At 45.7% G+C, this 19,862-nt stretch overlaps 1 protein-coding gene across 1 annotated transcript; it reads right to left on the bottom strand.

Annotated features, from left to right (window-relative positions):
* Positions 1-4: 4 nt before the first annotated feature.
* Positions 5-19,650, bottom strand: cers1 (ceramide synthase 1). The gene is made up of 7 exons (XM_040184550.2): positions 18,331-19,650; positions 6,902-7,061; positions 5,694-5,874; positions 5,246-5,407; positions 4,970-5,117; positions 4,685-4,845; positions 5-3,607 (listed from the first exon to the last, which is right to left on the bottom strand). The coding sequence occupies exons 1-7, from the start codon at positions 18,580-18,582 to the stop codon at positions 3,565-3,567; spliced, it is 1,107 nt and encodes a 368-aa protein (XP_040040484.1). The 5' UTR covers positions 18,583-19,650; the 3' UTR covers positions 5-3,564.
* Between the last annotated feature and the right edge of the window lie 212 nt (positions 19,651-19,862).

The following is a 19,862-nucleotide window of genomic DNA, read 5'->3' on the forward strand; positions in this document are numbered from 1 at the left end:
CGACTTTTATTTACTGACATGTTTGGTTTTATTTTATGGGAAAAAATGAAACTATAACATTGGCTGAATGGTATTAAAATAGCATTTCAAAAGAGAAAGGTCTTCAATCAGGTGGTCCGATTCAGAAAGCAATCAATAACAAAGTTGTCAACTTGTGCCAATTACAATGATTCAATAATCCAGCAAATATGTCACAAAATCCACTTTAACATGTTTTAGTTCAATTTCTCCTCTGCAGAAAGTCATAAAAATTCCCAAATTCTCCCTTTTCCCTTTTCTAATTTCGTAGTGAACAATAATATTAATAAATTACAGTGCAATTTAGAAGAAATACCAGCAGGGCCTTTTCAGCCCGTCACTCTACCAGCGCTCCTACGTGCTCGTCACCAGCTCCCACAAACACTTCTAGTAATTTGGATGGACATTTTGGCACAATCAAAGCACTCAATGAAAATACTTTGTGTCATAATGGAGGCGAAGCCTGCGAGTCATATTCAGAACAGAACACCCAACGCATGGCCGGTGATGCTCAGTTTGCAAACACTTCTCACCGCTGACAAAGTCCAAAATGTGGTTGGGACGTTCTTGCACGCTTTGAGGCCGACTACTTCTATCGTCTCCCCCACCTAAAGTTTGAAAATAAAGGATTGACGAGATCAGACTCGTCCACTCTGAGCTGCGGCGGCTCCCTTGTGCCCTGATCGCTTTGTCGTCACTCCCTGGTCTCCTCTCGGCTGACGTTAGTTCATTCAAATGGAAAAGGGAGGCGGTCAGACGCTGGACACCAGGTATCGACTGTGCGCCAACAAGTTGTCCGACTGAACTGAGCTTCACGGGGCGACGTCTTTCCAACATTTTGGACGTTTAAATAAGAATCCGCTAAATAAATACAAAGATTTCAATTTCAGATTTGTCTGCATAGCAGTTAGGGTTGTGCGACACGGTTACAATGTAATTCACATGTGTCGGATTTATAACGTGTTTTATCGATTCCTATCTAATCCACACCTGGTGGTTGCTGCGGCTGCTTTTGGCGAATCCATCAAAGTAAATGACTAATTACAAAATCCAATTATCCATACAACCCCTTGTGGAATTTTAGGGAAAATAAATACTGTATTATGCTGTTATTTCGTCACATCGCCCGCCCCTCGAAGGTGCTCGTCCAACACATCCCAGGACTATGCAGCACAGCAGCGTGACACAGTTGGGCAGAGATGGAAAGGTGCTGGTTTCGCACACAGAACCGTACCAGACTAGAGGTATGAGTCACATCGAATCCTAATCACAGGTCTTTGTGGGTTTACTGCAGACTTTGCTCCTGTCATCCGACACCAAATCATCGTCTCATCTAGCCGAGCCGTCGAGACCTCAGAGGTCTCCTCGTGCCAGAACACCGATGTCTGATCCGTTACACACAGCAACCGTGTTCCTCTTCAGCGCTGCTGCGTCTTGACCAGCAAAATGAAGGTGAGCCTGAATTCAGACTAAAGGGAAGAGAGTTGAGACCAAAGCCGGATGTTTGTAATGTAGAGGAACAAAAACACACTTTCCGACTTGTATACAGCAGGAAAAAAACAAGACTGGAATACCAACAGTGTTCTCAGAGAAAAAAAGACAGCAGCAATTCCAAAAAAGAAAACAAAATATCAACGATGATAATCTAAAATACAGCAATAAAAGTGAAAGTTTGATATAAAATTAAAAGTTATTTGTAACTCCCCTCATGTGCGGATTTGGGGATCGTGGAAGACAAACAGATTAAAACTAAAGCAGCGCGACATCTGCGGCCCGCTCCAGCAGCACAAGCATGCTGTTCATCCAAACACAGCTTGAAGTTGATCGAGAAGATAGGAAGAATAGAAATATCCCCTTTTTTATACAGGTGCAACAGATGTTTCCACTAACACACACACACACACACAAATGAGTTGGATCCAGAGTAACTCCTGGATTGAAGGGAAAAAACCTTTTGCTGTAGTCTAATTTGAATGTTTTGGAATTACAGATATCCCGATGAGCGGGATTTCCAGAGATAACGAGATAATCTGATCTTTTAATGCGTGTCTGAAGTACATCTTAAAATGGACACGTCTAAATGCCACGGAGATTGTATCTCACACTGGTTTGTGTGTGTGTGCGTGTCAGCCAACGTTATGTGTGTTCAGTGGTTACTGCTGCTTCAAAAAAATAGTTCATCATGATTTTTAGACATTAATAAAGACATTATGATTACATTGCTAGAGGATTTTTTTTCTTCTTCATTGCTTGGAGGACAAATTCATAGCATATTTCCAAAATCATTCAATGTCATGCAATCCTGAATATCACAATGTGTGCATACATTATTATTTTTTCCATACGACTAATCTTTATCTTTACACAAGTCCTGGGCTATTGTTCCAATTGTCTACGAACCCGATAGCCGCCAACACACGCAAAATGGTTATAAATGTTAATCAAACCCATATTATTTCAACGAATCAAGTAATGAGGATGATACTGAAACCCAGTCAATCAATTTCAGCTATTTGCTGTCATCAAACCAGCAACCAGCTTGTACGCCTTCATGTCAGTGCAGCAACAGATGCTTTGCAAACACACGTAGGAAAAGACAGAATAATAGGAATAAAACGCTTTTTCCCTACAATTAAATATTTTCAATGCCTCTTGATCATCAGTACAAGATAACATTTAAAGATAACATGTAAAAAAAAAAACTAAAAAAAAACTAAGAGGTGAAATGTTGTGACGGATTTTAAAGATCCAGCTACATCCATCCTGAAACATCTAACACACACATTCCTACACACACCAATGTGGCTTTTCGATTCATACTAATGGACGCCAGAGCTGTGTGGTCACCGCCACTCATTTGTGCAATGATATGAAAATCAATACGTGTGGTAAAACGGCAGCTTGTAGTGCCAGAGATGCCTCTTCGCAGCCGTGGGAAAGGATACTGAGAATGCTGACAACGCAACGGTTCCCTTTTGAATCATGATTTTTCTTTTTTTTGCCGTTTCTCCTGCGGTGGTTTAAAGGAGACAAGGAATTCGTCAAACAACTAGCACACAACTGCTTGTTTACCAGGTCGCTAAAGGTTACTATGGGTCTAAAATGTCTACAGAACCCGGACAGGCCTTTAAAAGGCTCCGTGTCTGGGCACAGCAGTGCTGCTCACGGCCAGGACGCCCCTCTACTACCGTACGAGAAAATCACAGTCCAACTCAAAAATCCAAACTGGTTTCTGTTCCTACGGAATCTATCAAAATTTAAAGTTTGCAACAATAAGACCAAAAGAAAAGTCACCTGAAATAACATTCACAGCGCTCTAATAAAAACAAAAACGAAATGACAGTGATGAAATAAAATGTTCTAAGACAAATGGAAAAAAGAGTAAAAACCCATTGCAACCCCACTTTCTATTTTCCTCCCTTTTTTCTTTCCGTGACACTCTCGCCTGCAGCCACGTTGTTTTTTTTTTTAAACGTGAGCCGCCCAACGAGGGCGTCTGGTCCTGCACTTGTAGCCCAGTGCCAGGTGGTGGCGACGGAGAGCCTGTTATAGGCGCTTCTCTTTGGTGACCCCATTCTGCACCGGCTTCCTGGGAGGAGAGAGAGATAGAGAGACACACGAGGGAGAGTCAACGAACTGAGAGAGCGAAGCACAGGACAGGAGAATAAGCCTGTCAGGTAAGGTGATCGAGTGGGAGGCATTTAGCACGAAGAGAGGATATCAGCAGTAGTCAAGGCCGGGCAGATAAGGAGTGCCACATAATCACTCCCATGATCACATCTCCATATGGCCCTCGGGCTCTTTGATCCTATCTACCAGGGAGCACCGCTAGTTCATCTAGCTCAGGGGGAGATCTGCTCTTTCCAGAAGAGCGTCTGGTTGGGTCGTGGGTTCGTTGGGATTGCTCGGCGACACGGCGGAGAGCACAGCGTGGTTCTCTTTCCGTGAACGCGGGAGTCGATTGTATCGACGTTTTCAGAGTGTCAGGGGTCAAAGGCTGCCACAATAATCAGCAGCAGATGACAGAGCTACACATGACGGCCGGGAGGGTAAAGGCAGCTCGCCAGATAAAGACGGATGAACCAGGAAGTTCAGATAAAGGCACGAACCGATATACTTTGGCTTTAGTCACGTTGACAAATTCTTGTTAGCTCACTATCGCTCCAGGTGTTGAGTCTGCATTCTTACATCAGAGGAGATTGTGATGCGTTTAAAAAAGGACACAGAGAGTCCTTTAATGCTATGCTATGTATAGCATCTTACAGCATGGAAGTATGTAAGTGGTAACAAAGTCATCACATTACCATTGATAGTCAATTCCTGAAGGAATGCCATGACTCCTGCTTGTATTCTTGTTTCCTCAGAATACACCTGTCTAAAAGGCTAAAATGTTTGTTTTTCAATATCCCAGTCCTCTGTCCGGTGGCATTACAAGCAACGCTGACGTAAAAGTCTGCACTGTATGAGGTCTTCACTTTACAGTGGCTCAAGTCTTTCAAGTAAAGATTCATTGATGTGGAAGTTCCACAAATGGAACCGTAAACCAGAGGTTTGGTTTCAAACTCAACATTTACAGTAAAAAAAACCTGCCATCTGGTGTTATAAATCCCCTCGGAGCCTCGGCCTCTGGCAGATTAAAAGACAAGGTGCAATGCAGTTAGCTCACCCCTGGGCAGAGATGTGATGTCCAGCATCCCCATCGCTGTTTTCTGCCCGAGGTTCTCTGTGCAGTCCGGATGCCGCCTTGCTGCCGTCCTCGTCCTCGTACTCCCTGACGTCGTTCACCTCTTTCATCTTTAGCACTTTCACTACAAAAACCACAATGAACTACACAAGACAGGGGAGAAGGGACAAGAAACACACAGATGATTTCATTGCAGTCAACACAAACACTCGACTCGAAATAATACATTACTTCTGGGTTTGAACTGATAAACCCGTGTGTGCCTACCAAGAACCAGTAGATGTTCATGAGCAGCAGAGCCAGGAGGAGCGTGTTGAAGAAGAAGTAGAAGGGGATGTTGGGGACGGACTGAAGGCTGGACACACATGTGGCGTACAGCACTTTAAGAGGGAACCAGTACAGACGGAACCAGAACCTGAGAGAACACGATAGAAAGCAGAGATTGAAATGCATGTTCGAGCTATCTTCAGTATCTCCAGGAGCGACAGACAAATAATAATAATAATAACAGTGGGTGGGGGGAGAGTGTTTGTTGAGCCTCACCAGGTGATGCTGAAGCTGACGGAGCCCATGTTGGACAGCACGTCGTTGAGCAGGTGATAGCCTCCACCTCGGGACTTCATGTAGATGTTGAGCTTGGTGAACTCCAGCTGGATGTCGTTGATGTCGTGGAGGAACAACACCAGGATCCCCACGTTGTGGTATCTGCGGGGCGGTTTCATTTGACGATTTCATTTTATTTTATTTCAAGATTTAGCTTTTTTAAGTACAAAAAGCTAAATCTTTTCTAAAAATAAGTACGATTTTGTTTAGGGATTCATTTCGGGGGCTCTTTGGGTTGCATGTTGATGGCCCTACAATGACCACTGTTCCATCCGTCTCAGGAAATACTCATCGCATCAGTCCCGTGGCTTAATGTGATAATCCGACATAAAGTGATCGCTAGGACACGATTAGAAGAGTCAGAAGAATTGACGAATTGAACGAGTACCTGAAGGCGTAGGAGAAGCTGATGAGTGCTAGCGTGATGATGTGGTGCACCACCATTACGGCCGAGTCCTTCCTCCACGCGTCCATGTAGACTGTAGCGTAGATGGAGTGACCGTAGAAGCTGCCCTGGATCAGGTAGGCTATGGCGATGTCTGCAGGCACTGACATGCCGCTCTGCCAGTCTGGAGGTAGCAGGCGGGAAGGAGAGACAACAGAGTTACAGGCCGATTAAGGATTGCTGCTTTTTCTCCATTTCACTATTAGGTCTGTCGAAACTTTAATCAAACATATGTATCTTTGAATGTAAAGGCATCCAGAGGATTCCTGTCGGGTAGATGATGAATACTTCCGGGTCAGCTGGGTCAGTTAGTATGTGAAGCAGGCCGGAGGGATCGGGTTTAAGCTCGGGGGAATAAGAGAGGGTTTCTAAAGTACCACAGGCAAAACATGACAAACGCACGTTGAAGCTGCTCGGCGGGCTATCGGATGTTGGACGGAAACTTTTTCCTCTAATGTTTGAGTAAGGTTTGTCTCCGGTGGGATGGGGTTACAATTGGGCCGTAATGTTTATTGATTGGACCTTCTGTCATTAAACATTGAGGAGAAGGCTGTTAGATGGATCACATAAGAAGAGCTGCCAAAGGGAGGCATGGGAACCGAAAAGCCCCCCCTCCCCTCAGAATCCCTCCCCGCTTCTGCCCCTGTGTTATTTCACCCTAATTGTACAAATACAATTCTTCTCTTTTTAGCTTTCACATCTGTCTGTCTCTGTCTGTCTCTCTCTTAGTCACATGACAGCAAAGTGCTTCTATGCACATCTCAGGCTGGCGGCTATAAGAGGTGATGCAGCTGTTAAAGATGAACCTGGCGCTGTCAACCAGCGTTTGCTGTCTCCACTCAGAGGGATGGAGTTCGGCCCGGAGCCCGGACACCTCCACGTCCGACCGTAAAAGATCATTAGCAACGCAGTGATAGTCATCCGTTAAGTACAATTAACACCTACTGTGTATCTATTAACGCTTTGCTCTATTTTCCATTAATGGTATTTTATTTCTTCTCTTTTTTCCCCCTATTTATTTCCCCTTTCTCAATTTAATGTTTTTTTTCTGAGGTTCATATTTAATATTGCATATTAAAAGCAGTCATTCAGTGAATCTCAAAAGACATTCCAAAAACATTGAAATCTGTTCACGCTGCTGCGCATCTTACTGTAGAAGACAGACGGCGGGTCATGGAAAAAGGAGTAGGAGGTGAAGAAGAGCAGGTAGGTGCTGTATGACCACGACATGGTGTAGAAGACCAGCTTCCACGCACTCTCCGGCATCTTGGCAGCATCTTTGGGCAGCAGCCTGCACCACTGTGCTAGAGGCTGCAGGGGCGGAGCAGAGGAGACGCACACAGTCACACGGAGGTTGAGGAAGTCACCAGATGAATTCAGCCGCCTCTTCACACGTGCAAAGGCCCTTTGTGCACCATTACTGGTTTGTTTAGATGGTGTCCTTTTACGGAATGGTGAACGCCAATTTACAGCTCTTAATCCAATATACGCGCACGGATTCCGTGCGGTCCGTTAATGCAGTGTTGTGGCTTCGGAGCCGAGAGCCTTTGGTCTCTTTTGTTTCAGTGGGAAGAAGCGTTTATGTTGTTCCATGATGTAAAGGCTGAGGGTTTGTTTGCAAAGGCTTGAATATTTTAGTGTGTGATCGTAATTGTTGCAACAATTGTAAGCACATTTTTCTGAACTAATAAACACAGACTGCAGAAAACAAATGGCCGTAAGAATGAAGACGTCAAGAGTGCATTGTTTTTATAATAAATAGTTACAACAACTATGCATCACTTCAAATACGCTTCCATCACTGTGCACACAGTTTAAACCAATTTGTCTCAGGCTGATTAGATCTGTTGGCGAGTCCTATGCACGTTAGGAGAATAACATGATTCTCAGAAGCAACCCGTATGCATACGCTCTCTTCCTCTCTTTGTGTCGCTCTCGTCACACACACGCGTACAGCATCATCACCATGTGGCCATCGTCCCCGGTCCCACGTCTGCTTTTGGTTTGGTACGCAAGCAGAAATAAGAGGAAGCAGAAAAAGAAGGCCGCCGACATCCTGATAGCCGCCTGATAACATGAAAACTCCACCTAGTCACTGGTGGAGCTGTGTCATCTACCCACCCCCTACTTGTCACCTCCCTTATCTTGCTGCTCCCTCACTCCCCACCTTCTGCCTCCCATTTTCTCCCTTTCTTCAGCCCATTATGTAGCGGCAGAAACGCCGCCATAGGTGAGACAGGTGCATCAGCTAAGTAGTGAGACGGACAGGTGTTCAGTGTGTCTTTGCCCTGCCAAGACAGGAAACCAAACCCCCCCCCACACACAACTTTGGAAGGCAATGAAATGGTGTAACAGGAGGCAGGAAAGTGAAAGTTGCCGGGGTCAGTGATACAGTCCGTTGTTACTAAGCAGCCAGCCTCCAGCATGTGATACGACAGGGTTTAGTGACCGACTGCATGACAAACTAACAGACAGTTGCCTTCTCAAAAAAGTCAACAAAAAAAAGACACCTGTTACAGTTTTTCATTATAAGATAAGATAGCTTATCTTGTTACATTGATCTCACATTCTTTCTGCCTCACTCTACTGGTCCTGTCCCTCCCTCTGCCGCTTCCTGCGCTTGAGTCACTGCGTCGCACAGTTAAAACGAGACAGGGCAGGAAGCTGAGGGGGCAACACTGATGTGAGATAAAAATGCAGCGGCAGAAAAACTCCTCATGTCACGACACACGTAATCGCCGACGCGGCTGCTGATTGGCCGAGACCGCGGGGACATGTGGTACGTGCCTGGAAATTCATGACCGGGGTCTCAGGACACTCAGTACATCTCTGTTAGCCCTCCCTCCCTCTGCCTCCCATCCTCTTCCTCCCCCCTCCCCCTTTATTTCTTGCTCTTCCCAGCTCACTCGCTCTGTCTTTCCCTTCCCCTGTGTCTCCCCCCTGCCTGCAACATTTATTTGTGGAGGCCAGCTGTCAGCACACGCCCCCCCCCCCCATCGTCTTCCACCACATCACCCCCTCCAGTAGACAACAACGTACCTACGCACACTCACGCAGGCTGAGTCACACTAGCGGCGCATAGAGGTTACTGCAGGGACACCAGCCACGACGCAGCAGCTACTAGGTTACTCAGGTAATCCCTTACTAATGCCCCCATATCCATATCTATTCTATCCGACTCTATGTTCTTCTTCCCTTTCACTCCTGCTGGTATCACTAAAACGCCGTCCGTGCCAAATTTGACAGTGTCATTGTTGTGGGCGATTACGGCGATTAATAAGGTAGATTACATCTTAGCTCTGTCGTTTATCCATATAACTGCATATCACTGTATGTGGCAATAACACAAGAATAACGGACCCGATAACTCCGCGGGGTTGTCGGGTCCGTCTGCGCAGTAACACACACCGCTCTTTTGGTGTCTGATGAGCTTTCAAACTCATGGATCCGTTACTCAAACTGCAGTCCCAGGATCGCATTTCCTCTACGAATCTGTAGGCACATGCATTTTTTAATGGTGCTGGTCCCGAGTTATCACCCAGCGTACACTACAGAGCTAACACGTCAAATTGTACCGTTTAAAACTTGTTGCTAACACTTGTTTAGAACAGTTAATACTTCCCACAAAGCCTTTTCTTGTGGAGAAAAAACAGTGGCGCGACCCGACAATATGTGTTAGCCGTCTTTGAGGTCACTCACTGGCATTTGTTGGGGAAATTGTTTCTACTTATTGACTGATTTTGGACAAAGCTGGTACTCTGGCCATGGCCCCTAAACCAGCATAATCACACAACAGTGACAATTCTTTTTGTTTTAAATGCAGATTTTGGGTGATTGCGTAACACACTGCCAATAGCTCCATCATAGTTGCTCTGTAGTAGGTTCTGCCCACCCACTCCATAACCGGCCCTTTAGTTTTCTGTGCCAGCCTACGAAGGACTGTAGTGGATCAAGGACACTGAGATAATCCACTCGTCCTCTGACGTATAAATGACAGGGCCTTGAATTACACTCAGCTGGGACCTGCGACCATTCAACAGCTTCTCCCTTTCTCTCTCTCTCTCTCTCTCTCTCTCTGAAATACTCCTAACCGGTCTTCTTGCTACAGAGAAGGAAACGGAAGAAAACCAGAGAGCGTGTACGACAGGAAAGGGACGATGACAAATAAATGGTTCTCATGGCAACCATGCAGGGATGCTGGCAGAGACCTGCAGTGTGGCATCTCTCTCTCCTGCACTACAGCCCTCCCTCGTCCGCTCTTTTCCCTGTCAGACTGCAGCTGCACCCTATCGCCCTCCATTTCCCCCTCCGCTGTAACAGTTCTCAGCCCCCCCCCCCTCAGCCCTTCCCCAAAGCAAGTGATGAGAGAGGGTGAATGGACTCTACTGGCCTGTTGCGTAACGAGATAACGACAACGGGGGCCAGTGAGTGAGGACGCTGGTCCGTGTGAGGGCCTCTTCAACGAGGTCCAATCTTTCGTTGCCACTCTTCCAGACCTTCGATCTCTTTGGTTAATCTGCCGCCAGCGTGTCCGTCTCCGTGTCCCTTTGAATCCTTGATTCCCCCTGTTTTTCTACGTCTTTTACCAGACTTTGGACCAATAGGATTAACAAAGGATAATCCGATTGATGGCCAGAGTTTTAGACTATTTATTTGGGTTGAATAATTTACATCATCAGTGGTGTCCTTCTAGACGTTTCTGTCATTTTATCTCCTTCATTACACATCTAGTGTACCGAAAGCAAAACAGAATATGTGTCTGGAGAGAGAGAATAATCTTGGATTTAACTAGGTATCCATGAAGAAAAACCTCCCCGTTCTTAATCCCACGTCAGCTGTTTAAATGTGTATGTGGCGCAATACAAGGAATTGACTACAGACGTTCTATGACGCATCCAAGTGTCGTAGTAGAGACACTCGTTGATCTAATCACATCAAGAAGGAACAGACACACGTACAAATAAGAACATATGCGTGCACACAGAAATAATCTACAATGTACTTCACCCTTCAGGTGAAGGTACCAGATGGTTTAAATGATTGACAATGATTGAATCACAGCTCCAGGTGGCCTCTGCTATGCTGGAATACTGGTGTTAAACCAAGAGCCTGGCTCAACTGGCTCAACCTCATTTGAATAAAAACACATGATTAGCGACTGAGCAAACTCATTTGCACAAACGTGACTGGACGTAGCAGATAGCGTCCACCAGTGAGTGAATTAATCTCAATTTATGACATGAGTGGCGTTTATGTCTGTGGCTACGGATTTTCATTTTGGATTATTTTTATTTACTCAATGGGACCAAGCAGCAGAAACACTAATAAAACTCCTCTTTGGGTTTATAAAATGAATCTCACAACAGTAAGCATTAGAAGCAGATAGAAAACATGCTTCCCGGGGAAAAATGCAATGTAAGTCACTTTGGAAAAAAGCTTCAGCTAAATGACCTGTAATGTAATATAATGTAACATGGAGTCAAAAGGCAAACATGAGGTAAGCAACATGAATATAGCAAAAACCTAAAATACTGTAGTGACAGTATGTCCGCGTTTACCTGTATACGTGCGTGTGTGTGCGTGTGTCTGCGAGTAAGTTATAGCTATGAACATAGTTCAGCTGGAAAAACACTTTAAATGCCATGACAAGCTAAGCACCGTGATGCAAAATGATATGATGCAAATACAAGTTACTGGGGCGAAGGCGGATTTTTGCTTAATTGCAAAACATCTTCAATCCTATGAAAAACAACATTTAAGCCATAGAAACTGCACTAAATCGATTGCTATGGCAACTGCTACTTACATTAACTTATCTGAGAATCATTTCTTATTTTAGGCTAACTAAAAGCCGCAGTGGTTTCAGTTCCTGTATAAATATATATATAGATGTCTTGTGTGTGTGAGAGCCTAGATATGATTCCCCTCTAATGTGTCACAATGCGGAGATCCGAGAGCAGGAGTACCTGTACAAAGGAGGTATCGCCTCTTGGTTGATCCCAGTGGACAGTGGAGGTATTAATGCCATAATTGGTTCTTTAACTACTGTAACCTCTGAAGCATTGTGGTAAAATAATTTCAAGAAATGAAGGTTAAATATACTACTACTATCACATATTCAGAGGAACATAGGAACACAGCACGTTTTCTCCATAACATCATCTTATATTACTTTCCTACAGAATTCAAATATTATGAAGCATAAAAGGTCTTTATCTAATTTAGTTCTGATCTTTGGCACTGCAAAGGAAGTCATCAACTAATTATGCTGTGTGAGCCTTACGAATAACACATATTGTTTATACTCTTAAATGAGATGGGGCTTCTTTTATTTCTTCATCCAGCAGCTTCTCATGAATATTTCCTCACATACTTCACTGAACATTGCTGAGTCTTAATGCCAACCCCTTTTCCGTTTGCTATTTATTCAGGAGTCTACATTGTATTATTGCATTATAAAGCAGTCAGTAAGAGGGGTATACATTATTTAGTGGGGGCTACAGCAGTGACCAGAAAGGCTAAAGCTACATTAGATACATTAGAGCAGGAGAGGCGACAAGGAACGCTGGCTGGGCAGATCTGATCCACTTCATTCACACTGAAGCAAAGTGAAAATGAATGTTCCTAATCATAATGCAATAAATGCATACATGATAGAGAGCAGGACTTTTGACAAAAATGAATATGTATCATGCAAACGTGTTAAAATCAAAATAAGCAGAGAAACACTGGAACACTTACGTAGCTCCAGAGTGAGCTTTTTATTAGATGCAATTGTACATACAATTCCTTTTACTTTCCCGTGAGCATAAGGCTTGTGATGTTTGGTCGTATGGTTTTTATTTGTGTCTTCCAAACTGAAGAGTACGCATTTTATAAAGCTGCTGAAAAACATGTTTGTGTACAATAAAATGTATCACCTTTATATTTGCTAAAGCTACAGAATGAGAGTGAAGAAATGGTCTCAAGAGAAGTGTTAAGATACACTCAAGCTGGTTCCTGTCCAAACTGACAGCTAGAGGACATATGGCTGACATTTATAATGCACTAGCCATACTATAGAGAGACTGTGTGTGTGGGGGTTTAAATGCAAGTGTGTGACTTCAACAGGCCCGCGTGGGTCATGAGGCAATCATCCACCCACAGACGCTATCTGGAAACGCTCCCATAGACAGACAGTTGACTGGTAAAGACGAGGGAAATTACGTGGCATTAATGACTATAGTCATTTTTAAATATTTACATGGCAAAGTCACAGATTTCCATAATGTTTCTAACATAAAGGCATATCTCGCTTGACACCATATGGAGCTGATTAATAAATATAAATCTGGCTAGTCTGGAAACCTGCCAGTAAGGTCACACACACACACACACACACACACACACACACACAGACACACACACGTAGTTTGGCAATGAGTGGCCTCTCTGGTCCTTATCAACAGTCTTATGGAGGTAACTGAGGGTGGGATGTCTGGATTAAGGTCAGGTTATTGCTTCAGTTATGGATTAGAGATGGTAGAACCCACATTACTGGGTTCTGTGGTATAACTACACATCCGGGAAAAAGTCCTGTGCGGTCAATCAAATGTATGTATTTTAGCTTTCATTCATATTGACACGTGTTTCCATCTCCAAAGTGCCTTGCGTGACTTTTAAAGTCCTGTACACGGTTGATCACTGCCTCTTACACAATGTCCACAAACAAGCTTTAAACACTTAAAGATGTCTATCATTCCAAAATGTAATTTCTACTGGGGTATTTCGGGGTGTGACAAGACACTATGTTCTGTGTGGGATCTCTGAGTCACACCTCGGCTACAGTCGTTACAGTAACCTCTGTATTCACAGTTAGTGAGCAAGTTCCCCTTAAAGTCCTCCTCTCAACCTTCAAGTCTGGGCTAATTATCTACGTGGTTATGCAGACAAAGTGGGTGGGGACTGACTTAAAATGGCAGAACACAACAGATGAGAAGTCCAAAATGATACGGTGAATTAAAGAAAGAAAAAAACAGAGAGGAAAGCTTCAGGAAACTGTTCTGATCACTTTTAGCATATTGCAACTTATCTGATTGTGAGCACGCACACAAGGACCCCAAATTGCATGATGATGACAAAATGAACTCTCCTCCAACCACCGCGCTCCATCACACTGTTACAGAGTAGCCTTGTTCGAGCGGAGACGTCTGCCAAGGCCTATGAGTGACAACGTGTTCTTGTCTAATGACAGCTCTGAGAGGCGCCGTGCGACCCGTCTGGATGCGAAAGAGGAAGAGGAAGAGGAAGAGCACCCAGAGGCTGGACACAGCAAGGCCTCACAACACATTCCGGTCGACCAGAGGACAGTCAGACTCACGGTCAGCAAACAGAGCTGATTCATGATCCTACTTTGTTGCTGGTGGTACATATGGCTGATACGGCGGTGACTCAACGTGTAAGAGAGTATTCCAGCACTCCTGCTGGTTTCTACCTTCAGTGGAATCACGTTTAACCAATACCGGGCTCGTAATCAATTGTGGCGCGCGAAAGAGTCGGCTGCAAGCGGTTTCATTAAATATGGAGGAGTTGTGGACACACAGGAAGGCTGCCACCTCTTCTCTTTGGCTGATGGAGGACCATCAAACAATTCCACCTATTGATGAGTCAAAACAGTGCTGCTTCCTCATCTTGAAATATGTTAAACCGTGTCCAATTAACAATCAATCAGTCAGTTCATTTATAATTATGTACACACAATCCATAAATTTGTTTTACAATTTCATTTTCCTATTTGCCTGTTCCATGCGCTGTGTGGAAACAGTGTTAAGAGTTGACTTTCATTCAACAAACTTAAAGATTGTTAATCAATATATTGTATCTAGCTTAGCAAACAATAATATGCGTTGAAATAGCAAATATATGGAAAAATACTGCTTAAAATGCTGGTGACGTGGAAAAAACGCTGCTAAACTTGACAAGCAAGCCACCCAATACGTCAGTGAGAAATTTGAACTTAACAGCTTGAGGCTGTGTGCATTACAGGTTGGAACAATCCTCAACAACCCTCAGCCGACCCTACACGGCCACAAAGCCACCACACATTCAGCTTTTCACAGACACACACACACACACGGATATGATGCTGTAATAATCAAAAAGGAAACTCTTCTAGAGTTTCTAACTACTGTAAAAATAATCTGAACGCACAAAACAAAAACATGATAGATATAACTATACTCATATAGGCGCATACAGCGACACGTATTGATTCATTGGAGAACGACCTCTGAGTGGGAAACACCGGCGCTGACCGTTTTGTGAAGCCATAAGTGCTCTGTACTTATGACACATGACACACTAAAGTGCACAGAGCAATAGATCACAAGTCAGGTGATGGCGAAAGTTCTGCTTGTGTAAAACCCTATAATGGTAAATTCCTACATAGTAAATAGGAGGATGTAACTGGCAGGACTAATAACAACAACTGTTGGCAATCGGTGTCAAAACTACAAGCAGGTTTCACGCGAGTGGGCACTTTTGGCTGAATGGGAAGCACTTCCCCGTCACCGCAAATCCAGTATCAAGTTTCGCTACGCGTCGCTAATGCACAACAAAGAGCCGAGGCTTTGTGTAAAGTGATCTGGGATCTGTGGTTTGTGGGACCATGTCGAACCGTCCGGCCGGGGACGAGGTGCTACTTTGCCCGGTGGGGGGAAAACTCTGGGCTCTGCAACACGCCGAGCGAACTGTTGCTCTACTCCCTGAGTAGAGTGACTGCTCCCCTGTGTGTGTGTGTGTGTGTGTGTGTGTGTGTGTGTGTGTGTGTGTGTGTGTGTGTGTGTGTGTGTGTGTGTGAGATGAGAGGCATTTATGTGAGTGGTTATCAACTGCTGCAGCTGCGGCTAGCGTTTGACCGGGCCTGGCTAGTTGTCGACACCGAGCAGCTTGTGTCTCTGGGCCTCTGATGCTGCTGTATACAAAAGTTGGGAGGAAGCCGCGTGTGCGTGTGTGAGACAGCTTATTTATCTTTTTTTCCCCCCTCAGATATGCACGGGTGTGAGTAATATTCTGCCACGGATTGGTTGCTGCATGGTGAGTCAGCGAGCTCGTCCTCAGCTGCAACCTCGCATGCCACTTCTCCATCGCTTCCTTCCTTCTAGCGGTCTCCTCCTTCAGTGCTCATTCACCCCAGTGTTTCCCCCACCGTTATATAGAACGTAAGATTTTTTGCAGTAGTCTGCCCCCCCCTCTTCCCCTCACACGCACACAAGCAAAGAGAGACAAACATGGTGTGTCAAAAAGACAAAGAGGAAGGACAGCTGCTTTCACACTGTCACATGACATTCAGGAGACTACGGGGGTACGTTTTCTTTGGAGGACCGCTCATAAGAGCAGACTGAGGAATGTTGTCATTTCACTGAGGTAAATGCCAAGCTTTTAAAAAAACCTAAATGAGACATGACGGTGTCACGAGGGCCAAACGGATGAGTCGGGAAAGTGTGATGGAACACAACGTTAATGTGTAACTGTAGAGTCCAAGTGGCTTATCAAGGAGCTGTGCTAAATGAAACCTCAGTAGAAGCCTCTCTCGCTTGTACACTCGAGAGTCAAACCAAAAGGGAAACGTGATGAAAACAACTCCCTCCACCACACAGTGCTGCTCACGGGGGCCATCTTTGTACCCGACACGCGGCCACGGCGCCATGTGCAACCTGGTTTTCCCTCAAAGGGCTCATATGAGCACAGAAAGGTCTGTGATTTCCTAGCTTATGGGAGCCGAAGTCCAGTCAGCCCAGTGAGCATGCGTCCACGGTCTTATGTCTAGTGGTGTGCTTGAGGACACTGAGGATTAAACATCCTTATCCTTTTCTTTAGCGTTAGACCGGGTTCGACCGGGAGGCCAGAGTCTCACACTATTTATACATCATAACAAGGTTTGGCTGTGGCCGTGGTGGTGAAACTGACAGCAGAGTGCAGCAGGCCAAAGACAGCGAGTGCTACAGGTAACAAAACAGGAAACTTATCATTTTCATCACATCTTGTGGCGAACTCAAATTCAACAGCAACTTCTACATTTTAGTCAAGAAACTGTTTTCACTTTGGTTTCATTTGCTAGTACTACATTTGATTAATCGTTTGCTTAATGTAGTATCAGAAAGAAAATGGCATTTTTGCTTGAGAAATGACTTGAGAAACCATTCATGTTCAATTGATTTTCATTAATACTAAAGAACGCAAAAAAACATTCAACCTAAGTTTTCCATCACTTGACCCATACATGTCCTTCTCAATGAGTTATTCCATATTTGATATATTTGTTGAAGGAGCCGGCGTGCACGCCTCTCCAGTCCGTCAGATTGCATCATAGCCTACACGTTTCAACAGCGTGAGGTTGACAGCGCTTTGTCCACGGATGTCTAAGCTCACGATCGATGTCTGTAAGGTTTCATTAGCTCGGAGTCTCTGGATCTAATAAAGGGTGTGTACTCAGGATTGTTTATGCTGTCATTCTTTGTGCTCACGTTGCATATGCATTAGAGCCCATAAATATTGTGTACTTCAACACTATGATACCACACTACTCAGTCATTACTGACGGGTCCTGTATTAAATGCATTATGTGTCTTAACAAGGCTACACAAGTGGGACAGCATCCTGCACTATTGCAGTCGGTGGAATCAGCTGTGCTCAGATAACATGTTAGATGTAGTCGGACTCTCAGACAACCCCAAATGTTTGGAGCTCAGCCCCATTGATCTAACACTGAATCCATCCTCTCCATGGTAAGGGAGGTAGCACTACACAACAGAGGGAACACCGACTGACGCTTCATTTCCCTGAAAAAAGCCCTTATAGTAGCCATCCCTTAGATGGGGTGCATTCCACATGGTTCTATAGGTGTCATTAAGTCACACGCAGACACAGCGAGAGACACACGTGAGGCCAAAACAGGCCTCATTCTTGGCATTCTCGGGCCACATCTGGCGACACACATGAGGCTACATCGTCGTTGCAGCATCCGCCACGTGCAGACTCTCCAGCTCCACCGCTATTGTGGGCGAATGACGAGCCACACGCTAACTGCATGTGGAAAAGGCCTCTCTCGGGCGGAAACGACGGTCTGGAGGAACTCGGATCTCAGATGGGTGGAGGCCACAAATGCAACATGAGTCCAATAGATCAGAGCACAGACTGAGCTCTGGGGTTATTGATAATTTGTGGTAAAAATTGTTGTAATAACACATATTAGAATGAGGTATTTGTTACACCTGTTCAGCCTACATATTTGCCCAACACAAGTATAGATAAGTGAGTGCTTTCTGTCTAACAAACTACCACTAGATCTAATATTTGCTAACACGTATTACCCCCCCCCCCCCCCCCCCCCCCCACCTCACATTCAGTGAGCCTCAAGTCCCCCCTGAGAGGTGGGGGGGGCACAGGGGCCATACTTCTGCAGCGCTGGGGCTCTAATTAGAGACATGAGCTGCTAATCTCATTCATTAAGGGTGTCGGCAAGTTAACCTTAGGGAGCTGGATGGGAGGTGGGGAGGAGGGGGGGGGGGATTGGTACGTGTTGTGATTGCGTGTCACCCACCTGAAACAGACTCTCCGTCAGTCCCCGCCGGACCTGCGTCCACAAAAAGGCGCTAAAGAGGAACAGGGCGATTTCGGTCCAGGTGATGTACGCGTTATCCAGGAGAGTCCGTTTGGAGAGCTCCAGACCGCAGGAGCCACAGTCTCTCCACGCGCCCAGCATCACGGTGGAGGCTCTGCTCATGAGGTCCAAGTACGCCGGCATGGGCTCCACTTCGGCCGGCGCTGCTGCGTCCACGCTTTGACCGCTCATTGTGGCGCTGCGCACGAACGCGGACAGGCAACGTGGGACCCGAAAACGGAGAAGAAAAACAAATAGAAAATACTCCAATTGAGGGGCAGAGGGGAGCAGCGCGGTCCAGACGCTACTACCACTAATCCTCGAACCAGCTTGCTAGCGCGACTAAAATTGCTAAAACGAGCTTATCTAACCAGCTTACGCTCTTCAGTAGCCTAATTCTTTGTTTTCCAAATTAAGACGTGGGCCTCATTCCTCGCGTGCAAGGTAGTTTTTTTATAATTGATAGACGAGCCCATCGGGTCCTACCAGCGACAAGGCTGTATTAAAAAACAAAAACAAAAATATTAAATATGTTTGATAATTAATTTGAGCCATTAGAGCCTCTCTGGTGGTGGTTTCCTCTAATCATCATTCCGCTACGCACACAGACACACGCACAGCGGCTCATCAGCGCACCCCGGTTAGCCGCCTAGCTAACCCTAATTCAAAAGCGCACGAGAGCGAAAGCGCGAGCATCGGATGCGGCTTCCTCGCTAAACTAGCCGCTCGAATAAAATCGCCCTTAAATGCGACGGACGGACTCCGCTCGCGCGGCCTGTTCGCGTCGCCTCTCCGAGCGCAGAGCCCCGAGCCAGCACATGCGATTAGAGCGCCGCCACGCCGTAACGTCTCATCGCTGTCCCGTTACTCGCCTTATGTGACGTCGCTTGTGCGGCCGCGTCGCGAGTCGTGAACTAGCGGGGACTCCTCGCGAGCCGGCGCGCCGGAGCCGAGCGATTCCAGCGAATTAAGGTGCGGATGCGTCAGATATGGACCTCGTCCCGCGAGAGAGGGGGGAGGGGGGCGGGGTGGGCGCCGTCGCTTCTTCGTCTTCTTTCTTCTCCTCCGCGGTCACCGCTCCGGGCTGCTCAATGTGTCCGGTGAGGGGGGTGGGGTGGGGTGGGGGGGTTGCGGGGCTGCGGGGGGGGGGGGCAAGGGGGCGCTCCGATAAGCCGCGCGCGCGCTTCGCTTTCAATGAATGTCAACTGGTACGTTGAAAACAGGACAGCGTCCGTTTATGCCAAAAGAACCGGGGGCGGAGGGGGGAACAGCGAGGGGGCGTGACGTAATTAGGGCCCGCTATCTATCTTTTAAAAGGTCTGTTTGAGGAATAATTAAGAAGGACTTAAAGAGACAGTGTAGACATGACTGCACTCGAAGACAATTAAAATCTGACATGTGAAAGAAAAAAACTCCCATCAAATTAACATTTAATTAATTCATTAGTGCATGCAAACAAAACCACACTTCAA

This window comes from Gasterosteus aculeatus, chromosome 8 (genome assembly GCF_964276395.1).
Source record: "Gasterosteus aculeatus chromosome 8, fGasAcu3.hap1.1, whole genome shotgun sequence".
In the NCBI taxonomy this organism is placed as follows: Eukaryota; Metazoa; Chordata; class Actinopteri; order Perciformes; family Gasterosteidae; genus Gasterosteus; species Gasterosteus aculeatus.

What these genes read in the sequence shown, in the direction of transcription:
- cers1 (XM_040184550.2), bottom strand. Translation starts at nt 18,582, where the DNA reads ATGAGCGGTCAAAGCGTGGACGCAGCAGCGCCGGCCGAAGTGGAGCCC. An exon ending in AGCTTCTCCTACGCCTTCAG is followed by an intron (nt 5,408 to 5,693) that starts GTACTCGTTCAA and finishes ACCGCCCCGCAG; the next exon opens with ATACCACAACGTGGGGATCC. An exon ending in TGAACATCTACTGGTTCTTG is followed by an intron (nt 4,846 to 4,969) that starts GTAGGCACACAC and finishes TGTCTTGTGTAG; the next exon opens with TTCATTGTGGTTTTTGTAGT.